At 49.2% G+C, this 20,804-nt stretch overlaps 1 protein-coding gene across 2 annotated transcripts in view; it reads left to right on the top strand.

Moving 5' to 3' along the window:
- Nucleotides 1–2,948: 2,948 nt before the first annotated feature.
- The window catches only part of MYL3 (myosin light chain 3), a 41,584-nt gene continuing 23,728 nt past the window's right edge, over nt 2,949–20,804 (top strand). The window contains exon 1 of one of the 2 annotated variants that reach the window (XM_048837364.2): nt 2,949–3,215. In XM_048837364.2, the coding sequence (XP_048693321.1) occupies nt 3,084–3,215 (132 nt within the window). In that variant the 5' untranslated portion in view covers nt 2,949–3,083. The remainder of the gene's footprint in view (nt 3,216–20,804) is intronic. The other variant, XM_048837365.2, reaches the window with a different exon arrangement.

Genomic DNA, 20,804 nt, shown 5'->3' with positions numbered 1-20,804 from the left:
TCTGTCCCCTGTCTGCCCCGCTGTCCCTCGATTGCTCCCCATCCCCTCGCTCCAGGCCCTGACCCTCCTCCCTCTGCCCTGCCATGTCCTGATTGGGCAGGCAGGCGAGCTCCACGTCAGCTCCTCCCAGCCCAGCTCTGCAGGCGGCAGGTGAGTACTGGGACCGGGGGCGGGGGGGGAGCAAGCGATGATGGGGGAGGGGAGTGACAATGCAGGGAAGGGGGAGAGGAGTGAGCAGGGGGCAGGGCCTGGAGGAAGAGGCGGGGCTGGGACTGGGGCCTCGGTGGGGAGTGGGGAGGAAGGGAAGAGGCAGGGTATCCGGTTTTCAGCAGCTAGAAAGTTGGCAGCCCCTAGTCCGGTCCCTTCCCTTTTCTGTGGATAGAAGGTGTCAGGCTCTAGGATCTGTCAAGCCAGCAATGCAATGTCCTTGTGGTGTGAGCAGACAAAGGGCTGCCCTTGCTGATTGCTCTTCTCTCTCACACTCCAGGTGAGGTGGCTTTGCATCTGCCCGGTAACTGGAGAAGCAAAGAAGGCTGGGAAGCTTTGAGCCAACATTTTCCTTTTAGATGATGGGAGGCTTGTCCGACTTTTGCCCCAGCGGGGTAGCCGCTCGTCCCGTCGCCTGGAGGCTCTTGAGTGTGTCATTTCAGCGGGATCCCACCACTTCTCGCACGTCACATTTCACCTGGGCCGGGCCTGAGCAGAGACAACTGCAGATGGGAGCCCAGGCAGGACCAAATACAGCAGAAAGAAATGTGAGATGCCAGCTGGGCATGCGGCTCTTGTTGGCATTCAGCCTCAGATAGCTGAAGAACAGGTGACCTTCCGTTTGGCAGGGGCTGTTGGTACGTATCATTTCAGTGTGCTAACCCGCCTGTAGATTCTGAGGCCTATGGATTGGCCTCCTCAGAAATGCCAAATAGAAACTTGCATCCTTTCTACCTTCCTTACAAGCGGTGGAGGGTGAGGAGGTGTCAGGAGTAGGAACCAGTATGATAACGTGAAGCTACATTTCAAAAAAACGATCCTCTTGTCTAATAATCCACAGCTCACTAGAGATCTCTGGAAATCAGTGACTAGCCAGTGGAACAAGGAATGAAACAGCATCAGGCTAGAAAAGCCGATCAAGTGTCTGGATTATTTTCACATCCACCTTGGTTTACAGGAGGGAAATTCTGGCTGGACAACACATAATGGACAATCATGATTGTTCAAGACACACGAATAAATACAGTTTGATTATTTATCATTTGTACTACCAGGGCACCTACAAGCCCCAGTCATGGACCGGGTCCCCATTGTGCTAGGCGCTGTGCAAACACAGGACAGAAAAACGGTCTCTGGCCCAAAGAGTTTAAAATCGAGGTAGAAGCGAGACAACAGGTGGAGACAGACAGATGGACGGGGACTGTAAGCTACCAAGGATGTCAAACATAAATCAATGCAGGTCCCGTAGGGGCTTGCCTGATGGAACCCCGAATGTTGCATTAACCCAGAAAGAATGATAGAGGGCAAGAGAATATTGCTGGAACTGCTGTTCATCTGAAATACTGGGGACACCGCCAGTGCATTGTCGATCTTGAACTGGGGAAGTTGCATCATTTCTAGGGATGTTTGAAAAATGGTCAGGCTGCCCTAGTCCCTACGTTGATGGTGGTGAGTTTTTTTTTTTAATCAGAACAAAAGCTGACATTATCCAAGCTTCCCTGGGACACTGGGGCACACAGTTCCTGTTGTTTTTAATTCATCAGTTGAGTCCCTAAGGCAGTTTCGGAAATCTCACCCACGATGGTGAAACCTGTCTTTCGATAGAGACTTTTAGTATCGCACTAGAGTGTGAATGCTTGTGTGTGTGCATCGCTGCGTTCCGCTGGATAAACAATGCCAGCTATGTATCCGGCCACCTTGGCTCCTTTAATTTCCCTTGGGAGAGGACTGTATGTATGGTGCCAGGGTTCTTAGGGTCTGTCTACATGGCAATTAAAAACCGGCGGCTGGCCCGTGCCGGCCATCTCGGACTCAGGCTAAGGGGCTGTTTAACTGCAGTGTAGGCATTCAGGGTTGGGCTGGAGTCCTGCCTCTAGGTCCCGGCAGGGTGGGAGGGTCCCAGAATTCAGGCTGCAGCCCTAGCCCAATGTCTGCATCGCAATTAAGCAGCCCAAGCCCAAGTCAGCTGGCCCACGGGTGCCTAACTGCCGTGTGAACAGACCCATTGTGCCTTATCCTCTCTTAGGAATCAGAGAGCTGACATCTAAAATTGAGACCGTTCTTGTCTCAGATGGGAACTAAGGGTATGTTGACACTACCCGCCGGATCGGTGGGCAGCCATCGATCTAGCGGGGGTCGATTTATTGCGTCTATCAGCCCCTGAGCGCTCTCCCGTTGACGCCTGTACTCCACCGCTGCGAGAGGTGCAGGCAGAGTGGACGGGGGAGTGACAGCAGTCGACTCACTGCGGAGAAGACACCATGGTAAGTCGATCTAAGTACGTTGACTTCAGCTACGTTATTCACGTAGCTGAAGTTGTGTAACTTAGATTGATCCTCCCCACAGTGTAGACCAGGGCTTTTACTGACAATCAACTAAATACTGTACAGCAAAGGCACAGAGCTCCATCACTTCTAGCAGAGCTGGTCACTCAGAAACAGGTGAGCTTTAAAGGTACCTGGCAGAGTCCACTGGACACAGAACAAAGAGATGGGAACCTGCAGTGTAATCCACTCCCCCCTCCCCTACACACACACCCCAGAAAAATTTGATCAGGCTCCAACCTCATGCCTAAAATCCCCAAACTCTCTTTCCATTTCAGTGCTAATTCATAACAATGCCATAACGGACTGCTCTAAAATAGCAGGGTAAATGTCTTGCCCTTTTATAGCAGTGCCCCTATTGTGGGCCCTGGCATGTGATGGGCTGGGTGAATGACACAATGTGTGACATTAAGGGACTGGCAGGGATAAAGACCTCCGCTGGAGGAGTGACTTGTGCTCTGCTTTATCCTTGAGCAGCCACCCCTACTCTGACTCTCTCTCCCTCTCCGTCTCTCTTTTTTTTCCTCTTTGTAAAACAGTCGAAAAAGCAGCATGCCCCCCAAGAAGCCTGACCCAAAGAAGCCCGAACCAAAGAAAGAGGAACCGAAGGCAGCACCTAAGCCAGCACCACCACCAGAGCCGGAGACCCCCAAGGAAGTCCTGTTTGACCCAGCTAACATCAAAGTAGGTATCTTTTCAACCTACTGCAGGAGGCATGGCCAGGGCTGTTTGAAGCAGGGCTGTTGCCTTCTGTGCATTATGAGGTTAGAGCCGAGCCTATCTGGAGCTACCCTTTGTCACTTGGCCAGGTCCTGCTGCGGGAGGTGGGCAGCAGAGGGACTGTGCCCTCGGGCCAGCTCTTGGAGTCAAATCTGCAGTTGAGCAATATAATGGAACTCCCAGGGGCTTCTCTTTTCCCAAGAGAAAAGCTGAGGGCTGAATTCCATTTGACAAGGGATACGTTTGATCCTCTTGCCCCCGGTTAGAGGCAAATCCCTCCCCTTCCGCCTTTCCACACGGGGATGGGAAATCTAATGCTGCAAGGTTTTCCATGCCAATAAGAAATACTTGTTTGCCTTAAAGCAAGTGAGCAAATCCACCCCACAGTTTCTAAGAGCAGCACAACACAGTGGCATATGAAGCCTCAGTGTGCACGTATGCTAGGTATGCAGAGAGAAAGCCGGGCGAAAGTCCATGCATACTGAGCATCCTGCTGCCTTAAGGGACTGCCCAAAAGGATAACAAGTGCAATGAGCCTCATTCCATTCTACCTTTCTTAGATCCGCTCTGTTACACAGCTGATCCTGTTGATTCCTTGAGTATTTGGTTAAGTCGTGTTCATATGCCTGTGTTTGTGTGTATTTCCTTTCCTATATAGCACAGAGAGGGCCAGATGTTCAGCTGATGTAAATTGGTGTCGCTGCATTGACTTCAGCTGTGGCTGTGTACATCAGCTGAGGATCTGGCCCAGACTGAGAAAGAGAGCAAGAATGCATCCAAATGTCAGTGTCAGAGATGAATTACTGGAGGGTTTGCCCCGTTGGTTCCTACAAAATTAACGAAAGAAATAAAGATTTGAAGGCAGGGCAGCTACATTTACCCTTCGCTCTTTCTGGACTGGATTGAAATCCAGAAGCCCCACAGATGTCTTTAGGAAGCACTTTCTCACACCGTTGGCGCGTTAAAGGCTACACAACAGATGGAGGCCATCAGGCAGTAGCAGGTCTGTCTGCCTTTTGCAAAGGGTTTGCTTTTGAGCTAGGAAATGAAGGACCCACCATGGCAATTCATGCAGTGAACTCTTGTGGGGACCTGAGCCAGATCCTCAGGTGGTGTAAATCAGAATATTTCCACTGACTGGTTTAAAACGATGCCAAGGATCTGGCCCATTGCTTTAATAATGATCCAACTTGTTGCTTGGGAAGTGTCCCGAGGACTGTTTCCATTTAGGACGAGCAGAAGATTTTAAGGCATCAGTGAGAAAATGGGTAATTCCAGGGAGAGGGGGCCAAAAAACCTGTGGTGGAACAGCCTCTCAGCTGGTGCAAATTGGTGTCACTCCCTTGAATGAATGGAGTCAGATCCACAGCTGGTGTACAAAGCCCATGGGACCAGACTCTCAGCTGTTGCACGTTGGCATAGTTTGACTGGTCAATGGAGCCATGCTGATTTACACCACCTGAGGATCTGGCCCGGCTTCTCTGAAGAGACACTGATTAACTATCAGATGTGGAGGGGCGGGGAGGGGAGCAACACCTCCAGCAGCCTTTCTTGCTAGTTAAAAAGTCAAGGCAAATAAAGGAGCCGGGGAACGCCAGAGGATGTGAATGTGTCATGCTGCTGCCGACGTGGGGTGCTCGTTCAGCTCAGAGCAACTTGGCCCACAGGCGGAGTAGCAGAACATGGCGGGTGCTTTGCTACCCTGGAGAGATTGTGACCCCATATTTCATCTGAGGGTTTCTGAGAAAGGAAGAGCTGGGCTGGGACCTCCTCTGGTTTCTTTCACATAGCAAGGGCCCCAGACGTAACGGTCTGCAAACGGCGGACCAGCAAGAGGAGAACATCCTAGTAAGAGCATCCTAGTAAGAGAGAGGACAAACAGGCATAAAAGGACTCTAATGATGGTGGTTATGGGTCTAGCCTAGGACTTGGGAGGGGTAGGTGCCAGTCCATGCTCTGCCACAGATTTCCCGTGGGACCTTGAACAAGTCACTTAGCCTCTTTGTGCCTCAGTTCTCCATCTGTACAATGGGGATAACAGCACCACCCTACCTCATGGTGCGTTCTGAGCATCAATACATTAAAGGCTGCAAGGCGCTCACATTCTGTAGTAATGAGAGCCATATTAATAGGCTAGAGAGATAGGCATCAGTCCATTCTAGAGCGGGTCAAAATATATTTATATCTTTTAAATTCACCAGCTTTTCAAAACGTCTGAACACAGTTTCACGCCACTAGTTTTCCAAGTGGGCAGATTTTTCATTTTAAAATAAATACACTGCACCTTTCCGCCAGCGGAATGATTTTCCATCCTCCTAGACCAGAATTTTCAAATACAACATTTTTCATAAAAGGAAAAAGGGCCATTTTTTTTGGTGGGGAAGTGTAAAAACTTCCCAGGGATGAGATCTATCAGTCTGTGGGATGGTCTCGGTGGGAACTGACTGAAAGCCATTACTTGACACATTTAAAACAAGACTGGCTAAACGTTAGTAAATGCACACAGGGAGTGTAGCTACTCTGCTTCTCGGGGCCGGAGATAAATGGTCTTTTCTACCTCTAGCTTCTATCTTAATAAATAATGGATTAAAAGCCTGATCTTACACTCTGGAAATGAATGGGACTTTAAAGCCATTGACTTTAATGGGTTCAGGATCAGGCCCTATATTCTTGTCTCTGTTCCATTAGTGTAAATCTGGAGTAACTACATTTAAGTCAGTGGAGTGATTCAGGAGCTGCAGTGGTGGATGGGAGCACAGGATTGGGTCCGACACTTTGGTACTGTAAAGGACATTGGATGGGATCCAAAGCACATTGAAGTCAGTGGAAAGGTTTCTGTTTACTTTGGTGGGCAGTGGACTGGGCCCATGAAAAACATAAGCCCTTCCCTGGATTTTGTCTCCTTGTGACCAATATCGTGAACTTTCTGCACAGACTTTTGGCATTGATAAATCTGCACCCGAGCCTCCCTCCCCTGAGGGATGAATTGTCCTTCAGATGTTCTGGAGCCAGAACATTGGGTTCTTTATACACACAGCGCAAACTGCCTTCACTCCCTGTAGAGTGCTTATAACGTTGCAGGGTGCCAAATTTTGTCCTGCATTCTGCTCCCATGGATTACACAGGGCATAAATTGAGGCAGGATTTGGCCCCAGAGTGGTGCCTGTGGAGAGTCCAGGGGGTTCGGAGTCCAAAGACCAAGAGGAGTAGGTCAGAGAATCATAGAAGATTAGGATTGGAAGAGACCTCAGGAGGTCATCTAGTCCAACCCCCTGCTCAAAGCAGGACCAACACCAACTAGGTCTATGCAGGGAGCTAGAAGGGCTGGGCTAATGGTCACCATTCCAGAAGCTTGGGCAGATGTGTCCATTCCACCTGCCCATCGTAACAATATTCACGAATGTACGTGTCTTGGAGATGGGATGGGCATGGTTTATTTTCATTGGGCGCCTACTGTCCTAGAACCTTGAAAGCCCACCTCTCCTGCAGGGCTTTCTTGCCCTGCAGATTGCACATCTTGGTATAACCTTGAGTTTCTGGTTACAAAGCTCCCTTCCTCTTTTGGCAGGAAAGGAAGGATTTTAAGGCTCCGGGACTGCTGCAGCCATGAGGGAGTGAAGCTGGTTCTGCAGTGGGTGACAGTGAAGATGAGTTCCCTACCCATTCTCAGAGGCATGGGTTCAGTTCACAGGCACGGAGAGCATTCAGAGATCCCGTGCTGTGCCCTGGCAGGGTAGTGGAGGAGAGGCAGACTCAGATGGACAAGAAGCGGGAAGGGCATGGGGGTCATGCGTGCGTAGGGGACGCGAGAGGATTTCAACCTCTGAGGGTAGGTCTGTGTTTTGTATGTTGGCACATGAAAGTCTGCCACAGTTATAATCCTAAATGGCCAGTGAGAGGTGTATGGGGCTGAGGAATGGGGCTCGTTTGAAAAGGGGAATGGACTGATTGCATAAGAAAATGCAAAGTGGGCTTCTGTTGCCAGGAAAAAATCCACCTGTTGGAAGTAAGATTGGGATGTCCTGGCACAGACGGATTCCTGAAGTCTCAGTAGGCTGGTGAAACCTGGCAGATCGGCGGCCCTGGGATCTGGAGCCCTGTCTCCAAGGAGCAGAATGGGCAGCAAAAGTGCTGGCTTCTTCCACGCTGTCCATTACCATGCCTTAACCCTGATCCACGTGGTCCTCCTTAGAGTGAGAGGAGAACTGAATTTCATTCATTTATAGGAGTAACATGGCTACAACTACACTGCGTACATTCTCCATCCGCTGTCATTCTTTGGCATCTGTGCTGAACCCTCCTTAGACGAGACCAGTTAGGGCCAGGTGAGAAGGTTGCTTATGGGACATGAACCCACGAGAGATGGTTTGAGACCCACCAGCTCTGCTCATATCAGCCACTCAACAGCCATCAACTGATAACTTTAAATCATTACCAAATGGTGGGCCAGAACCTCAGCAGAGGGTGAGGTTCAGAGGGTGATTGCTCAGCATGTTTTGAGAATCAGGGCCCTTTCTGGCATCGCAAGATGGGCACCCAGAATCACTTGAGCAATCTTGGAGTTGGGCACGCGCTTGGAGTTGGGCACACGCTTCAATACTTTGCTGAGCCAGGGCCTCGAACATAAACCATGTTCCTCCCTCCTGGAAGAATCCTACACATCTCTTTAAAGAGTTTGTGGGCCAGGAGGGAAAGAAAAAAAGGAAGCGACCCAATCTCTGTGTATTTCCTCACTGGGAAAAGCTGGAAAATTGGTCACATTTGTGTCACTTTTTCCATGATGTTATAACAGTGCATGAGTTAGACACCCTCTCTGCTCCCCCAGTCCCATTGCACGGGCTATATGGTGCTCTGTGTAATGCCAGGAGGAGTGTAGCAACCAAAATCCTGACTCAGAAGGGATTTGCCTTGGATATGCCATGCTGCACACATGGGCACTGGCATGGTCATCCTTGAAGAGGGAGAGATTATGCTTCTGGCTAGGCAAAAGGTAGAGCCATGGCCTCACCCACCTTGGGGCACATGGCATAGAATCATAGAATCATAGCATCATAGAATATCAGGGTTGGAAGGGACCCCAGAAGGTCATCTAGTTCAACCCCCTGCTCAAAGCAGGACCAATTCCCAGTTAAATCATCCCAGCCAGGGCTTTGTCAAGCCTGACCTTAAAAACCTCTAAGGAAGGAGATTCTACCACCTCCCTAGGTAACGCATTCCAGTGTTTCACCACCCTCTTAGTGAAAAAGTTTTTCCTAATATCCAATCTAAACCTCCCCCACTGCAGCTTGAGACCATTACTCCTCGTTCTGTCATCTGCTACCATTGAGAACAGTCTAGAGCCATCCTCTTTGGAACCCCCTTTCAGGTAGTTGAAAGCAGCTATCAAATCCCCCCTCATTCTTCTCTTCTGCAGGCTAAACAATCCCAGCTCCCTCAGCCTCTCCTCATAACTCATGTGTTCCAGACCCCTAATCATTTTTGTTGCCCTTCGCTGGACTCTCTCCAATTTATCCACATCCTTCTTGAAGTGTGGGGCCCAAAACTGGACACAGTACTCCAGATGAGGCCTCACCAATGTCGAATAGAGGGGAACGATCACGTCCCTCGATCTGCTCGCTATGCCCCTACTTATACATCCCAAAATGCCATTGGCCTTCTTGGCAACAAGGGCACACTGCTGACTCATATCCAGCTTCTCGTCCACTGTCACCCCTAGGTCCTTTTCCGGATGCCAGAAGACATGAATCTCATGAATCATGAAGACATGAATCTCATTGGGGTTCTGGCTTGCTCTGGCCCAAGAAGGAGGTGGAAACTTCTTATAGTCTCCAGAGGTTAGCTACAGTCTGGCCTTTCTTTCTTTCTTTCTTTCTTTCTTTCTTTCTTTCTTTCTTTCTTTCTTTCTTTCTTAGGAAATATATTTTTAATCATCACCCCCATTATTATTACTGGTGCCCAGTGCTGCCCAGTGGATTTATACTTGCAGAACAATTTCCCTTACGGCCCCCTCTGCTCACACACTTGTAAGTTCAGTGATCACCTGTTAGGCTGAAATTTTATTTCCTCTGCCCGTAAGTGATTTTTTTTCCCTGAGGAGTTTGAGCAAAAAGAAATTTGAGTCGCAGTCTGTGAGTAGCAGTCTTTGAGTAGCAGTCTTTACTGACGTTTTGGCCTGGGCAAAGCACCTGATCCAAAGTTCACTGAAGTTTTCCCTCTGATTTCAATGGGCTTTGGCTTGAGCAGTGTTCTATCAGGGTCCAGCAGCCACCCTCGGCATACACCACAGCTGAGGCCTGCCTCCCCTCTGCTCTTGTCTTCTATAAATGGAAGGGTCTTTCTTCCCCCTCCCCCCCCCCGCCCCCGGTTGTGTCCCCTTTCTGTAACAGGAGGCAGGAAAGTGTGATGTTACACACAGCGCGTACACCCAGGGAGGGGGCATCTCAGCAAGAGGAATCCAGATCTGGCCTGTCAACACAATCTCTGTTTCCTCTCACAAGCCTCCTCTGCTGCAAAGGGTTGTTGTCTTCAATTACCTCCAGCCAGTTTTCCCTCAGCATTCAGGAGCCTGCAGCCAAGACTGGGTCTGTTTTATGTAGGCAATACAGCCCATGCCATGCTCAGAATACCCTATTAGTAATTTACTCTGGCGCTTGTGGATGGATCCCAGCAGCAAAGATAATTGAAACACCAGAAAGTCAGAGGACAGTTCTAAAGGCAGCTTTGCTCTTTATTTATCACAGCGCCTGTAAAGCCAGAGGTACAGACCGTCCTCCGTCAGGCTGGGCACTGCGGGGCAGGCTTTTAATCATCGGAGAAAGCCTGTTTTTCCCCCTCTCTCCCTTCTGAGCAGCTGGCTTGGGTTGACTTGAATCTGGCAACTCATTGTGCAGGAGTTGGTCGCTATCTGACGTGGCGGGTGGTATTTGGACTCTAGGAAACAAATGTATGCAGTAGCGCTGGCTGGACCTGACAGTACCTTGGGGGTTACTCATGTAAGGAAAGGGTGCAGGATCGAGCCCTTTCCTTGTAAGTAGAGATGGGGCTTGAGTCACCATAACTTGCTCCAGCTCTTGGAGCACAAACAGGCCCAATGTTGAGGGGTATTCCCGGAAGGGACTGGTTTTGAAACGTAGGGATGGGGAGATAGGGACAAAGCTGCCAGGTTAGATACACAAGGGCAGATCGAGGGATCAGAAAGTCAAGAGGAAGAAAGGGTTTGTGGTTAAGGAACTGTATTGGATTCAGGATATTAGAGCCACTGTGGGACCCCTTCAAGTGTCACATGTTTTTCACCATTTACACTAATTCAGTCCAGGTTATGGAACCACAGGAAACCCAGAGCACATTCAAAACTCAAGCTGGGGACTCTTCGAAAGTAGGCCCTGGGTTGCTTAAAACTGAACTTGACATTGTGCAACTCCTGGTACAAACTACCATAAAACCAGCCAAAACCATCTCTCTCTCTCTCTCTCTCCCTAAGCATACCTGTCCATCCATCTATCCCCATGCATACATGTCCATCTATCCACCTAATTATCTATCATCTCCATAGGTACCCATCTCTCTCTCTCTCTCTCTCGCTCGCTCATACTTATATGATTCTCATCATCATAGTTTCTGGCTTGAATTTAGAGTCTCACCTGGCATCTCAGTTTGGTACAACAGTTTAGCACAGCTCTAAGTTTCAGCATTATAGATGTTTGTAAATCTTTTGGGGGGGGGGTTTGCTTTAAAGTCGTTGTCTGAGCTCAGTCAGGATGTGCTGAGATTGCTACCCCTGCATTGCCAAGGTGGTGTCAGCTAGGTGAGGTCTGTGGCTTTTAAGGGTCTAGTCATAACAGGAATGTCCAGTAAAGCAGGAACGCAGGGATAGAGCTGTGTCTGGACCAAGACACTGGTGTAATTAATCTAATGACAACCCGTGTCTAATAATGCTCAGAATCTGCTCCTGCAAAGGACCTGGTGTGAATCCATGGCTCAATCTAGCTCTTACTGAGGTCAGTTGGAGGCTGATTAACTTCAGAGAAGCGATACTATCTGAAAATCCAGCCTACTGATTTCAATGGCGCTACATTGGTTTATACTAGCTGAGGATATGGCCATTAATTTCAATGGAGCTACCCTGCTTTACACTAGCTGAGAATACAGCCTGTTAGCTCTAGTCATCAATGTACTTGGGGCTTGGGGAATAAAGTAGAATGCCTTCCTGACCCTCACAGGCAAGTCGATGGTGCTTTGAAGCATGAGGGTTGTTTAGTATTATCTTCGTTACCGTAGTCTGCATAGTTACAAATGTTATTGGTACCAGTCAGAAGATTGGGGACGAGCGCTGTGCTTCAGCTAATATACCTTGGTAATGAAGCTTCCCTGATTTACACCAACAAAGTATCTTGTTTGCTCTCTAGTTGCATGTTTATCTCACCTCATCACTGTAGTATCTGAGCACTTCACAATCATTACAAGTGTAGGGAAGTTTTACCCCCATTTCACAGATAAGGAATGGAGGAACAGAGGAGCTTAAGCATCTTACCTCAGGTCACACGGGCAATTTTTACCTGACCTGTGAATTTTACCAAGGTCTCCTGATTCCCAGTCTGGTGCCCTATCCACTAGCCCTCCCAGATCTTGGCCCTCCCTTATCGATTCTTTTTAAAACCCAGCCACAATGTGTCTTGATGTGCAGGGAGTTATTAAAAGCACACTCCGGAGACCAAGCAACTCTGTAATAAGATCTGCATTTCTCACATAGCTGCTAAACCTCAATAAATGTGGTTTTAATCACTATTTGTTTAATGTGCAATAACTGTTCTGTTAAATTTAAGTTAAATGCACAACTAAATACATGCAGGATGCTAGAGCCAAAGTGCTAAACTTTTCCCAAGTGACTCAAAAGCCAAACTGTAGGCATGGAGAAAAGGAGTACTTGTGGCACCTTAGAGACTAACAAATTTATTCGAGCTCAAATAAATTTATTAGCCTCTAAGGTGCCACAAGTACTCCTTTTCTTTTTGCGAATATAGATTAACACAGCTGCTACTCTGAGACCTGTCATTATGCAAGTAGGCATGGAATATTTATTTCACCCATAAACCAGTAAAACCTAAAGGGACTGAAATGTGACTCGGAGAGTACCATATACCAGTTCCTTTCTTGGCACGGCTTACTGACCCCGCATTAGGGGGTCAGAGCCTAGGGTCCACCCACTCCCTACCTACCATTGGCTGCTATCTCCTTCCAAGCTGTGGCAATGCAGGTAGATATACATGGGCTTAAAAGGGCTCCTTTCTTATGCCCTTTGATTTCCCAGTGCAGGTGTTTAGTTGGGTTCACAACTGAGCCCTCAGTAGGAGACAGCCCCTGACCCCAAGAGTTTACAATCTAAGTAGACCAGCCAGGCAATGGAGATATTAGTATATGGAGAAAGAATGGCTGTCAGTTGGGACAGTAGGCCGAGATGTGAGTTCAAGTCCTGACTCTGCCACAGACTTTCTGTATGACCTTGGACAAGTCACTTAGCCTCTCTCTGCTTCAGTTCCCCATGTGTAAAACGGGGATAGTACCAATGCCAGCTTTTCATCAGTAGATCTCAAAGCTCTCTGTAGCATTACCCTGTTTTACAGATGGGGAAACTGAGTCACGGGGGGAGGAGTCGGGACTTGCCTAATGTCACCCAGCAGCAGAACCCAGATCTCTAATATCCCAGGTCAGTGGTCTAGTCACTGGGCCCATTGCCTCCTCCTATGGTTAGCACTATATCATAGCCATTGAGTTTAAGTCCAGAAGGGACCACCAGACCATCCAGTCAGATGCCCTGTATGTCATGAGCCACCAACACCACCTGGCCCCTGCACACAAAACCCAGCAATGGAAATGAGACCCACAGGAGACTAGATTATTGTGTGCCACAGGCGGAAAACAGGAGGGGCCAAGCTGCACCCATGCATGAGGACCCTGCAATGGCAGGGAAATGAACACTCAAAGGAGAGCTAGAGAGGTATTACTCCTGTCCGACAGGCTGGGAATGGAGGCCAAGAGAAGTCAAGAAACTTGCCCAAGGTCATGCTACAAGTCTTGGCTAGAGCCAGGCAGCACACTCAGCAATCCTATCCTTTCTTTTTACGCTGGCAGGTTTCAAGGCTTGGAAAGAAACCTGGGAAAGGAAAGGGAAGCGATATGGCCAGAGGGACAATGCAATCACAAGCCCGCGCTAGAATTGTTCCTGAGCAAAATCCCTTCCCGAGTGTAATTTCATCTCCCGCTGCAGGCAGACATCTTATAAGGCATTGTTCCCTGCTCTCTCTGTCTGGCCTGTACTCCAAATCACAAGGAGTGGTAAGGGAGGAGGGGGGCATCAGAGGAACTAAATTTAAACTGAAAGCGTTAAGTTATGTCAAGGGTATGTGGTCATCCAGGAGCCAAGTTCTCCTAGATGAGGTGGCTGCTTCCTAGAATCATGTACCGAATGGTCACGTACAGGGAGCCGGGTGTTATCACTGCTAATAATAGTGCCCGAGGAAGATTCAGATGCATTCACTTGTGGCATCTCTCTACACTCAGGACCAGAGCCTTGGCTGGTGAAAAGCAGCATAGAGCTCTTGAATTCACAAAATCTGTCCATGTCTAGGAGCTACTGACTTCAAGGGAACTACACCCATTTTCACCATCTGCAGAATTGGCCCATTCGCTTTAGTGGAGCCAGGTTGATTTACACCAGCTGAGAAGCCAGCTTATTGAGTCTAATGAAGCTACACTGATTTACACCAGCAGATCATACAGTCCATTGATCTCAATGCAGATGTGCTGATTTACACCAGCTGAGGCTCTGGCCCATTGATTTCAATGGTGCTGTGCTGATTTACACCAACTGAGGCTATGACCCTCTGATTTCAATAGAGCTGTGCTAATTTACATCAGCTGAGGAGATGGCCCATTGATTTCAATGAAGCTGTGCTGATTTACACCAGCTGATGATACGGCCCATTGATTTCAATGGTGCTGTACTGATTTGCACCAACTGAGGATATGGCCCATTGATTTCAATGGAGCTGTGTTGATTTACACCAGCTGATGATATGGCCCATTGATTTCAATGGTTCTGTAGTGATTTGCACCAACTGAGGATATGGCCCACTGATGTAAATGGAGCTGTGCTGATTTACACCAGCTAAGGATATGGCCCATTGATGTCAAAGGAGATGTGCTGATTTACACCAACTGTGGATATGGTCCATTGATTTCAATGGAGATGTGCTGGTTTACGCCCGCTGAGGATATGGCCCTTTATGTCTCCCACCCCTTGGTGCTGGCTGCTCTTTGGGCGGGGTGCTAATGGCACATAAATACAGAGCTGGAGGGAGGTGGCGGCATGACCTCCTTGGAGAGTGAAGGCCTCTCTCCAGCCCTAAAGCAGGTGCAGCATGGGCGAGCTCTCCCCCACATCACCCCACTGATGTGCAGGGAGGGATGGCGCCCGGACTTGACGATGGCATTCAGTCCTTGATCTCTCCCCGGAGACGGCCAGCCGAGCCTGCAAGCACGGACGTGCATGAGCACGTCCGGATAGTCACATATTAATGCCACCATCCATCAGACGCTCACAGACAACGCTATCATAACAGAGCCGTGCCTACGACCGGCCCTAGGACACAAAAGCAGTGCTTATTACTGACCCTTTGGGAACAAAACAGTGCCTGTGTGCAACCCTACCATAACAAAACAATGTCTAGAGAGAACCCTCCTTCTTAGCGTCTGCACAACGTGCCTCAGGTGGCAGGTGACCAGGATTCATCACCGAATTTGGTCCGCTAGTTGGATCATTAGCTTCCCCTGACAGGGGACTGATGGGGAGTGCAAAGTGAACGCTGATCCACGCCCTACAGAGAGAACCCTATAAAGACACAACTATGCTTAGAAGCGACCTTACAATAGTAAACTTGCACGTGTATGATGGATGTGGGGAAAAAACATTGGTAAGGAAACAGACTTGAGTTGCAAACCCCCTCAGGGTTTACGGCTGGGGTGGTGAAAGTCTCAGGTTTCCCATCAGCAGGAATTTTGGGGCTTGGATTGGTCTGGATTTGGACACTTCCTCCCCCTGAGTTTCATTTTGAATCACAGGTTTGAGCCCAAACTGAAAGAAAAATACAGGCAAAAATTGCAGAATATTCACTTGGTTTAGGGTCCAAACTTGGCCACAGAGTGGATTTCCCAAGATTTTGAACCACAGTCCATTCATCTGAATGATTTGCGTCCTTTGAGGTAGAAAAGGACAGACTCAGCTGTACGAATGCAATGGGCATTCTTTATGAGGCTGTTGGACATAGACAAACTGTGTAGTTCTCTCTGGCTTCTAACTCCCAGATTAACTAAACAGCCCCCTAATTCCCAGTTTGGACCACACAGTCATGGTTCACACCTCATTAACACTGCCAAAGTTTGAACACACTCATCTGGCTCCAACCTTCAAATCTGGATGCTCTAATGCGCTGAACCAAATACCTGGATCCAAGCACCCCTGAGCTGTGGAAAGGTTTGGATCTGGGTTCAGCTCTGCAGCTGTGACCCACGTCTAGTTCAGCAGAATTTTTGATCCTCCTCCCTTTTTATAATTTGAAATGTTGCTGGAAAAGGGCATCACAATTTTGACATTTCCAACAATACCGACCAGCAAACTTCGTCTGAGCTTCCCATTGTTTTAGTAAACTCCTCGATCCAGACTAAGTGTCTCGGACAGTTGGGATTACAAAGAAAACTCAGAACACAATATTTGTCAGTTTGCAATGAAGAGTGTCCTCTGTAGGACAATAATAAATTACAGTAATGGGTCCAATTGTGCCCCAGGGGCAGATCCATTGATGTGATGATTTGCTCAGGGGATCAATTTGGCCCATTAAAGACCATGGCTGAATTCCAGGATGATTATTTCGGGAGAGGCACGCCGGTTGATTGCCAACTCTGAAACAAAACCAGAGCTCTCTCTCTCGTGCCAATTCTTTATCGCAGCGATTCTTTGGAAGAGACGGAGTGACCCTAGTTATTCAGGGACGCGGTTACACAGGACACCAGGCAGTGTGACATTTCTAGCTGGCTAGCTATGATTTACCCTGCTGGAATTTTAATACTGTCGAGTGCAAAAGCACTGATTCAACCTACAAGGAGCCTGGATCCTCAGGGGCACGTTGCACCATTCCAGTGTAGGTTGCACTGTTGGGACATTTGTGTCACGATATCAGGAGGCCTTCATTGCAGCATCAGGAAGTCAGACTGGTGGGGCCAGGATGGCGGTGACGAGGCATTAGTGTATGCCAGGAAACCATGCCCGACTGGCTGGCTGCTGTCCAACTGGTGGCCCGCTGGCCAGATCTGGCCCACGGCACAATTCCATTTGGCCCCCATGGAGGGCGCCATTTTGTAGAACCAACCTCGGCACAGCATGACCTCACACACCAGAGGGGCATGGTCAGGCCGCTTGGGTGACCACTCACACATTCCCGGAATACCAGACATACCGGCACTTTCAGGAATGATATGAACCTACCCCCGCTAGTGTGACCCCGCCCCCCCCGAGTGACCTCATACGCATGGTGCATGTAAGGTCATGCCTCCTGGGGGATGCCATTTTGAAGCGCTCTCTGCGCCACCCCCACCAGCATGACCTTGCATGTACGGTGTGTGTGAGGTCACACCAGCAGGGGAGAGTGGCTCGCTCTCCATTATGGTGTCCCCTGTCCCATACCGGACAGAACCACCTCCGGTTTTGTCTCAGTACCAGACGGGGGACAAAACACCCCAATAGGTGTGTCTAGTTTATAACCTGACGAGTGGTCTCTGTCCACGCCATATGGAGGACTCCATTTTGGATCGGCTACGACATGCAAATGAGTTGTTGCATGCCTAACTAAAACCGTTATGGCATGCCACAGCATGCCGGTTATAGCCATAATGACGGCGCTGTGGGATTTTCACCACAGTGTCACAGGGTCACGAGTAGGTTAGACAAATACCTGTAAGGGTATGTCTAGATAATACTTAGTCCTGCCCTGAGTGCAGGGGACTGGACTAGATGATTTCTCAAGATTCTTTCTAGTCCTTTGATTCTATGATTGTGACAGATATTGCAAGCACGGTCAGTACCTTTGGGAACCTTGTTGTATTTGACATTGAAAGCATGAAAATCTCAAAAAGCCATTATATTGAGATGGATCAGGCAACATGAGTTGTATAATACTCATAGACTTTGGTATCAATACAGGTGAGGTGTATTTGGGGGTTCCCGGAATCACTATGGGGCGATTAATGAAAAACCTAAGCCTGTCTATAAAGCTTGACTGTCAGGTCAGGGCAAGGGACTGGTTTCATCTCTTTTCCAGAGACCAAGAGACAAAGAGAGGGCTTTGGGTACAAAAGGTTGAGTTTAAACAGACCCAGGAGCTTCATTTTGATTCAGTGAAGGGCCAGGCCCTTCTGTCCACGGGGAGGTCCCAACCCTTGTTGAAGAGGTGGAAGGGACATTGGCCTACTGCAAAAGATGAGCAATTCCTGGTACATTTAGTGCGCATTTAAACCCTTTTATTGTTTTATATGTTTTCTCTGTGATGCTTTTGCCCTAAGAATAAATGTACTTTGCTTTGGAAGAGCTGTGTGGTCACTGTTGGTCTCAGAGAGAAAGCAACGCACAGGTGCTGGCTTATAGGGTAGACTGGCTCACTGGGGGTATCACAGTACATGGCAGGAGGCTGTGAAGACTTAAAATGCATGGTTAGAAAGGAGCCACTCTGTCCCTGCCCAAAGACACCATATCTGGGGGCCTGACGCCAGACTTGAGACTGTTGGAGTGGACCATGGAGAGAGAACAAGGGTGCAGTTACCCTGAAACTGTGACAATGCTGTTTGTGTTGCTTTGTTGTGGGTTGTCCGGTTACTACTGCAGGTTCATAGTGTTGTAACTGTGACATCCCATGACAGAAATGCTGGGCTATAGAGCAGAGGTTCTCAATTTTATCCACGTGGGACTCAAAGGCCACCTGGGATTCCTTGATGCAACCCACCCACTCCTACAGTCCTTTGTGGAGCCGTGGAAAAGCAACATGGCTGTGTCTGAGAGGACTGTCTTTAGGGGTGAGAAGATATTTTGGACTCGATAGCCTAGTCAGTCCTGGACCTCTGCTATATGACTCTCGGGAAATTCTGAGTCAGCCAGAATTCACTCTGGGGTATGTCTACACAGCAAAGAAAAAACTCTGGCTGGCCTGCACCAGCGGACTCTGGCTTGGGCTGTTTCATTGCCGTGTAGACTTCCGGGCTCTGGGACCCACCCACCTCGTAGAGTCCTAGAGTGGGGGCTCCAGCCCTGAGCCCACACGTCTACACAGCAATGAAACAGCTCCGCAAGCCTGATTCGGCTGGCACAGGCCAGCCACTGGTGTCTGGTTGCTGTGTAAACATACCCTTGGAGGCCCAGCTACAGGGTAATTCCTGCAACGCACCATCTACCCAGCCCAGCCCTTTATGGTCTTCTCCTTTAAGCAGCCAGCACACACAATATTTGGCTTCCCCTGCCATTTATCCAAGGGTGTTTTTAATTTTTCATAATACTTTGCTGGTTAAGAACATCTGAACAAACATCTGCTGCAAGGCTTGTGGTGTGGTGTGTGTGTGTGTGTGTGTGTGTGTTGGGCGGAGCGGGGGGGGAGAGAGGGAGGTGAGCCAGCCTTCAATAAGTGGTCAGAGAATCCATGCTCATGTTGCTGAAGGGGAAGAGTGAGGTTAAAATGTTTTACATTTCTGGGGCCGAATGTTGCCAGAAACTGTCTCAGTTTCTGCAAAGCGGCCCTACGTCTCCTGCTGATGCCTCAGAATTCCCCATGCTATGGAAAAGAAAGAGGAGCATGTTCTCAATCAAAGAAAGAGGCTATCACTTTACAGACTGAAGCCTCCCTGCCAACTTGGCTTAGCACTGAAAAGAACAAAGAGCGACCCCAGGCCCTCAAAAAGTCTCTTCTGAAAAAGTATGCTTGCAAGGAGGAGGCTGGGGATGGCCGTCCCCGTCAAGGCGGGTTGCTGCTCGTCAGCCACCCAAAGACCTCAGGGTGGTTTGGCTGCAGGCCGGGACCAAAGCACCCATAGTGTAGGAGAGACTAAAGTGTGAGCACGTGGTCCCTGTTCCTCTTTGGTTGGTGGCCCTGCAGAAGAGGAGATTGAGCACTGGAGACTCATGTTCCCCATGGGCTGCTAGGTTTAGCCCTCAACACCCCGAGGGTTTGTGGGTTTCTCTTCTAGTGGCTGCAGGCTAGAGATTAGAGCGGGTTGGGAATTTTTTACAGAAACGATTACTCCATCGGAGAGTGTCAAATTTGTCAAAACTGCGACTTTTTGCAAAAATGTATCAGTGTCAACAGAAATGTCAGGAAGGATCCTCAGGTCCAGGGTAGAATCTCTGGTCTGCCCCGTTATAGCCAATAGCCCAGAACCTGGGTTCCCACAGCTCAGCTGAAGTTCCGAACCTAACCCAGGTTCAAGACCTTGCTCTGAATCAGGGAGGGCGTGCTCACTGCTGGGCTAGTGTCTCTCACAGGGCGGGGCTTTCATTGTGGTTTCATGAACATTTTCATCAGGGCTAGACTCGTTCTGATGTGGAAACAAAACCAAACGGGGCCATGTTGACATTTTTCAGAAGACAGAATTCTTGTTTCCCCTACAAGAGATGGGCCTGCAGTGAAACCCTGCCCCTGAGCAGACCTGAAGCTACGTGTTGTAGCTTGGGCCCTTCTCTAAGCAAGGCTAGTCAACCAGCCAGACCCTAGCCCCGGCAGCGGTACTGCTCTCCTCCTCTCCCTAACCTTCGCCACAACCTCCCGCAGCTTCTCACACAGGAGGTAGAGCCTCATGCTTCCTCCTCGCCTGAGAGCACTGGTCACTGCATAGAGCAACGAGAAGACCCCTGCCAGAGCTTCAGCGAGCCACTGCTCCCCATGCAGCCAGCCTCCCCCATTTAGCTTCTCCACAGGCTGAGGGAGGAGAAGGGTCAGAGAGTACAGCTTGGAAGGGAGAGGTACCTGGCATGGCAGATCTGTGCAGGCTAAAGCCCTGACCTGGCTCTACCTCCCTTCTTCCCTGCACAGCGCCCCTGAGTGGTTGCCCAAACACAGGAAATTTGGCCCAGATCCTCAAAGGTATTTAGGCTCCTAACTGCCAAAGGCTTTTGAGGATCTGGGCTTTAGTCTGTACCCAGACCATGAGTATAAGTGCTGGAATAACAAGACAGACAACGGTGATACGTCACCTACCATGTAATGTAGACAGAGCGAATCATGAAACCCAGTTAATGGGGACAGACCTCAGATGACCCGCTTATGCCCGGGGAGAGGAAGAATAGGCTCAGATTACAGTGCAGGGCTAGGAGACCAGCGTTTTGTTCCTAGCTCTGTCAGGGCCTGGGGCAAGTCACTCAGCATGGGCTGCTGTGAGTCACCAAAGCTGTCCGGGGATCCCTGTGGAGTTTACGCTCCACAATGACTGCGGAAGGTGTGACTAGCGATCATCAGGAAGGGCACT

The sequence above is a fragment of the Caretta caretta genome, chromosome 2 (genome assembly GCF_965140235.1).
Source record: "Caretta caretta isolate rCarCar2 chromosome 2, rCarCar1.hap1, whole genome shotgun sequence".
In the NCBI taxonomy this organism is placed as follows: domain Eukaryota; kingdom Metazoa; phylum Chordata; order Testudines; family Cheloniidae; genus Caretta; species Caretta caretta.
The sequence above is the reverse complement of the archived record's forward strand: the minus strand, read 5'-3'. Positions and strand labels throughout refer to the sequence as shown.